Raw genomic sequence first — 5,988 nt, 5'->3', positions numbered from 1 at the left:
ACCTCTCGGGCTCTTTGTATGAGAGTCAGACGCCTCATCAAATCTAGCATGGTATCAGAGCCATCTTTGGTTTCGTACATATTTCAATAACATCCTTTTTAAATACATAACTTCCAGAGTCCAAAAGTGCTGGACCAGACTGTGCTCTCACAAAAATTTCTACTCTACTATGCGTCCTTTGGTTTCTTACATATTCCAATAACATCTTTTAAAAAGATTCAATAACAGCTACGGAGTACAACTTACTGTTAGCTTGGTCGGTAGAGTGAGTCTGCAGTAGACGTCTAGACGAGGCTACTCCATTTGGCTTGTCTTATTTTGGCTTCTTCTGCAGTATTTTTCTCTCATAGCAAATTTGCTGTATCAATCAGCACACAACATTTTTCTCTCACAAATAATCTGGCGTACAAATCAGCAGAAGATCTGCCGAACAGACCAGCTGAAGACACATAGCATTCTAACAGTTAGTTGAAACTTGTACCATGTGATGCTTGAAATTTCAGATGCAGGGGACAGAAGACACATAGCATCCTAACAGTTAGTTTGAAACTTGTACCATGTGATGCTTGAAATTTCAGATGCAGAGGATGTCCCCTACGGGCCTACGGTAATTTTTTTATATATGAAAAGACACTGAGCATCCTCAACAGTTAGTTGAAACTTGTACCATGTGATGCTTGAAATTTCATGCTACTGGCAGAGATGAGCCGAATACCGTGTCCTTTGCCTTGGTAGCCTGCAATTCAAAACAGGAAGGGAAAGAGATGTCACCCTGGCTAGGCTAGACTCTATAGCAGCATCCTGGTAGAAGTTTGTTTGTGTTCAGTGTTCTCTACTTACTTCCATGCTCCAGTCTATGGTCCATGTGACAGATGCAAACAAGAGCACTTTGATGAGGCTGCCACAGACGATGCCGAGCCAAAGGCCCTGTTGGGAGAAGAACATCATCAGCCTCTGAGTTGAGAGATGATCATGTCGTTTCACTATACTACATTCTAAGTTTTTTTTGCAGATGACAAGTGTTGAGCTTGGTAGAGTTTACCATTCCATTGAGATGGAAGACAAATGCTAGCAGCACCGCCATAGGGATGCCTGCCAGGTAGAACGCGCCGAGGTTCACCGTGGCGCCGATCTTTTGCTTGCCGCAGCCCGTGAGCACACCCGAGAGAGATCCGTGAAGGCCGTCTATGAAGAAAGATATCCCAAGAACTGGCAGCATCTTGGCAATGTATGCCACGACCTCTTGCTCGTTGTTGTACATGTACCCCCAAACGTGGCGTAGCAGGGTCATGCCCAAGGTCAGGACGAAGCCTAAGAACAAGGCGATGTACACGACTACCCTCGTTGCCAACTTTGCTGCCTGAGGCTGTCCAGAACCAAGTTCGTTGGAAACGCGCGTGCTGTGGGGTGAGGAAACCAGGCGATCAAATTTCCAGCAGTGTAATGCTTGTAGGTATTGAGTGGTAGCAGATAGTAGTAAGTCTTTTTTTTAAAGGAGGATTGCCCCCGGCCTCTGCATCTGAAAGATAGTAGTAAGTTACCTCACAGAATAACCAAGCCCAGATGGTATCATGAAGAGAAGAATCCCAGTGTTAAGGCTGCAGAATAATTGAACATGCACTATGTTAGCTAGATCAAAGATGTGTCCTTAATTTCTGAAGCTTGATGTGGGGCTATACCAAATTGACAGCACTGAAGTCTCCAGCTGAGGGTTGGGCAGAAGACCAGACAGCAGCACAAGTGTTTCGAATGCCCACCACTCCAAGCTGCACCCAAAAAATGACATTGTTTCTTTCTATCAAGTGGTCAAGAAGAGGCCCTATTTTTGAAGATTTGTTAAAAGTTTTCACCTGTAATATGCAAATGAAATCCGGGTGTCTTGCTTGTGGTCCATTGCGGGGTGAATCTCTGATCTCTTGCCCCCACTGGGGTTGACTTGGAGGAGGAGACAGCCAAGGTGCGGGACACAAGGACACTTAGATATGGGCGGGCCAATGGGATCACGTGACCATCGGAGCTTTCAAGTTTCACGACTGGTTGAAGTTGTGTCCTCTTGGGAACGTATATATTCTGATGCTACCGTCACTTGCGGTATTAGAGCCTGTGAGAGAAGATGTGACCGGATGTGTACAGTGGATGCCGCATCAAACTGCTCGACTACCCACTACCGTTGTTGGGCAGGCTCTGGCAAGTTGTCTGCTTCCTGAGACCGCCGGTTTTGGCCTTGTCCTTTGAGATCCGTTCTGATTTTCCTGGATTTAGAAGTAAATATTTGTTTTTGTTCTGGTTTTCTTGTTGCATGTGGCCATTTTGCTCACTCAGTATGCGCTGGCGAAAAAGCTCTGATCTTTTTGGCTTGTCATTTTCCCTGGTCAGTTGTTGCCGACATTGGAATAACAAGGTCAGGGCCTGTGCTTAACTAGTTCATGTCAAGCTTGGTTCTTCTTGTAAGTTAGTGCAGGCGTTACCGATTTTTTAATTGACAGTCGTTGACACAAACTGATGGATGAGTTCTCTTGGAGAGCGATGGCATAACCCACCCTTGTGAGGACAATCAGAGATGCTTAAATAACAAGTCAGCGACTTTCTATGCTCTGTGCCCTTAGGGTGTATTCGTTATGCAGAGAACAAAGACCAAATTACAATGAACGACAGCTAATCCATATATCTAGAAATATGTCCCCTTTGTCATTTTCCTATTCCATAAATCATGTTTCCATCCGAAATTTTATGATATCGAATATCGATAGATACCTCATGCGATCGTGACATTGACAGATACCCACGGTCCTCCAAATTTCAGGCCTCATCTGCGTACGTCAACATACTCTATCCGAAAGCCCAAAGATGGTTTGGCTAGCTTATAGGTGTCCTAGTCTACGTGACTCGTACAGCTTTCTAAGGTCATGTATAGTGGTTGAGAATGCAACTTTTTTAGATGGCACATAAAAAACATGGACTTTGCTCTTCTATAGTTCTCCACTGAAAGTATAGAACCTTGCTATGCTAAAGGCAGAGGCCAACACTATTGGTTGTGCCCAGGAAACTCTCTCTAAAATAAACCTGTCAGTTGGGAGATACATAATAATTCTCTACTGAAGTCCCTATTTGTATTCTAGATGACACAAGACACTGGAATTCAACAGTGGTGCATGTGCATATGTCAAATATCACACCCACTCCTTTTAATTAGTGTCATAAGGTTAGCGGTACGTTCATGTTGATCCTATCACTTGGTTGATACATTTAGATGGCCACGGTTTGTTTTCTGTAAGCCACTCTTATAGGCATCGGTCCTAGATTTTTCTTTGAATCATTGGCTCTGTGCATCACTTGATTTAAAGTCCGACGGTCATTCTCTCTTTTCAAAAAGAAAATTTCCTATTTATTACTACAATATTTTTTTCGAATTAGTTACTACAGGTTGGTGACACAAAATCGGTTCATAATGGCGACAACCCATCAACCACGTTGCGCCATGCTAATAATTAACATCGTATGAATATATATTGCTCCATCGCCACTGAAACTATAACAGCGTTCAATGAGTTAACAATCGACACATTTTTCCTGCTACAAATACAGTCCTGATGAGGAAAAAGCAGAATCAAGTAGAGAACCATGTCAGTAGATGAAGATAGAGACTGTGGATTACATTTGGGAATATGAGGCTTCACGAAGGAGATGGCCACTGCCTTGCAGACTGCCAGCAGTATAACGCGTCAGCAAAGAACTTAATCCAAATACAACCCTTTTTCTCTCCGCAGACCTTGGAAGGTCTCTTGTGGACTAGTTTGCATCGCACCATCCAAATCACCCACAGGTAATGGTGTAACCGGAGCTTGATTTTGCCTACAACCTTCGTACGCCACCTCTGATCGAAATGCATTGGGTCCGAAAAGAATTCCCCACTGCACCACTTGATCAATCCGTCGAGACGCCGCTGCCCTAGACTTGATGTTTGGACCGTATACACACGCATAACTGAAGTGCTGCTGGCCCTGCTACTACTCCATGCATCCATCGAAGTCAGATCACATCGAGGAGGAGCACATGTGGGACTGAAGGTAGCAACCATATGGAATCAGCACAAGGGCTCGAGTCTTGAGAGAAAAGAAGTTGATCTGATCACCAGTCAATTGTAAACCACATTTTATTATTCAAATAAATATTTGGCTTTGGCATATTTTTCCGCACAAAGACATTAATTGTTCAATAAGACATTCATTTTGTTGTAAATACAACAAGCAATGTTTTGTCCTCAAAAAGAGAGAATGTAGATATTCCGTTTTTACTTTTCGTTACTCAGTTCTCGTAGTGGATTTTTGCATAAGTTATTCAATCTTTCTAATCATTGTTAAATAGAAAATCAGTGTGCATAAAAAAAGTAAAGCGCAAGTTGCATATGGGATTTGCTGTTCATGTTTGTTTATATTTCGTTTTTTTATGTACTCTCTTATCATAGGCTCAGTTTTCGGATATCCAACTGTGTCATGATGAACTAAAGAAGAAATGGCGAGGATAGAGAAGTCTCATCTTGATCCTTATAAGAAGTTATGGAAGGATATCAGCGAAGCTCCAGCAACCTCCAACTATCGACTACCAGTCTTTTCTCATGTGTCCATATATAACGCTCCCGCTTCACAAAGTAGTAGCATGAAGCTATACTGGTCAAAATAGTTTACTGCCACACAGTCAAATAATTGGCAGATGAGAGAGAAAAATAAGAGCAATGGGTTAGACAGACAAGAGAAGAGCATAAGACGAATGTGGAAAAGCATTGGGGAGTAGGAGGCACTTGGAGCAAAGAAAACCATCACACCAGGATAGTGAGCGACAAAATCTCATGTGCAAGTGAGCGATCTGAAAGTGTTGGTGGAGCAGCATCTTCTCATAGAAACATCCAGGATAATGGTACGATATCTAAGTCAAGTTACAACCGAAGGCTAAATCAGGGAGGGACTAGTGGTGGTATAACATATGTTATACTAACTTTTTAACTAACTGTTCAAAATCCATTAGGTTACACTAACTTTTTGACACAAGACAGGAATGTTGTGGGAGCAGTCTGTTGCGACTTCAAGGGGTTTTGTTGTTTGGAAATAAATTTACACCTTACAGGCAAAACAATTGGTAACACCACTGACAAACACAGAAAACAAGCTGTGGCATCAGTTCTGGCCGAGTGTAACTCCACCTAGAGCCATTCCTGCACTTTAGTATAAAGACCGCCTACCGTAACCATAGCTGCCCCTAGTCGCACCATCTCCAAACGAACCATATCCATGCATGTCGCTATTGTCCTCGCCTCCCGGAGACACACTGTCTTCTTGTCTTCTTGAATACTGATCCACCATGTCGCCACTGTCTTCTCTCGACACACATCCCTACACCCTTCGACCTTTGTCCACTTCACTGACCAGATCCAACACTTGGGTGGCAGTGTGAGCAAACATACGTCTTGGCCGCGCTCATCCTCACCATGGGCGACATCATCTCTTCAGCACAGATAGCAGCAATTTTGTATGTCGTCCTCCTCCTCCTAACCGCGCTTTCCTGCTGCATGGAGAGGGATGACACTCCTATGACATGGCTGCCATATCTTCAACAACGAAGGTGGTACTGTTGTCCAGAAAGACATCACATGCACGTCGTCAGGAGAGCCACCATGGTCGGCCTCATCTCCACCGCGTAACGCCAAGGCTCGGGCCCAAGTACCCTACACATAAGCAAAACTAGCCAGCCTGTGGATCGTCATATTCGTAGTCACAGGAGCCGCCTGCCAGTGTATAGATCTTCTTCCCATCAGTAGTGTTGTATACTACAGTAGTGTCAGTTCCTCACTGAAAGCATAGAATTGTTGGAGTGTATATGGTGTATATGTGGATTTCCTAACCGTTTTCCATCAGTCCGGAATTTCGGTTACATTGGCAAGGTCTGGAGTTGAAGTCTTGTCTTTCGCAATTTATCCAAACAATTGTTGGTCCC

The 5,988-nt window shown here is 43.7% G+C and overlaps 1 protein-coding gene across 1 annotated transcript; it reads right to left on the bottom strand.

Annotated features, from left to right (window-relative positions):
• Window positions 1–727: 727 nt before the first annotated feature.
• On the bottom strand, window positions 728–1,894 carry LOC123084433 (protein DETOXIFICATION 16-like). Its single transcript, XM_044506040.1, has 5 exons — window positions 1,851–1,894; window positions 1,680–1,766; window positions 1,542–1,598; window positions 1,043–1,400; window positions 728–927 (listed from the first exon to the last, which is right to left on the bottom strand). The coding sequence occupies exons 1-5, from the start codon at window positions 1,892–1,894 to the stop codon at window positions 823–825; spliced, it is 651 nt and encodes a 216-aa protein (XP_044361975.1). The 3' UTR covers window positions 728–822.
• Window positions 1,895–5,988: the final 4,094 nt, after the last annotated feature.

The sequence above is a fragment of the Triticum aestivum genome, chromosome 4A (assembly GCF_018294505.1).
Source record: "Triticum aestivum cultivar Chinese Spring chromosome 4A, IWGSC CS RefSeq v2.1, whole genome shotgun sequence".
NCBI lineage: Eukaryota > Viridiplantae > Streptophyta > Magnoliopsida > Poales > Poaceae > Triticum > Triticum aestivum.
Note: the sequence above shows the minus strand (reverse complement) of the source record. Positions and strands in the feature narration are given on the sequence as shown.

Coding starts and splice junctions, on each gene's coding strand:
- LOC123084433 (XM_044506040.1), bottom strand. CDS start 1,894: ATGGACCACAAGCAAGACACCCGGATTTCATTTGCATATTACAG. Junction 1,767..1,850: donor ATTTCATTTGCATATTACAG/GTGAAAACTTTT, acceptor TTTTGGGTGCAG/CTTGGAGTGGTGGGCATTCG. Junction 1,599..1,679: donor ACTTCAGTGCTGTCAATTTG/GTATAGCCCCAC, acceptor ATTATTCTGCAG/CCTTAACACTGGGATTCTTC.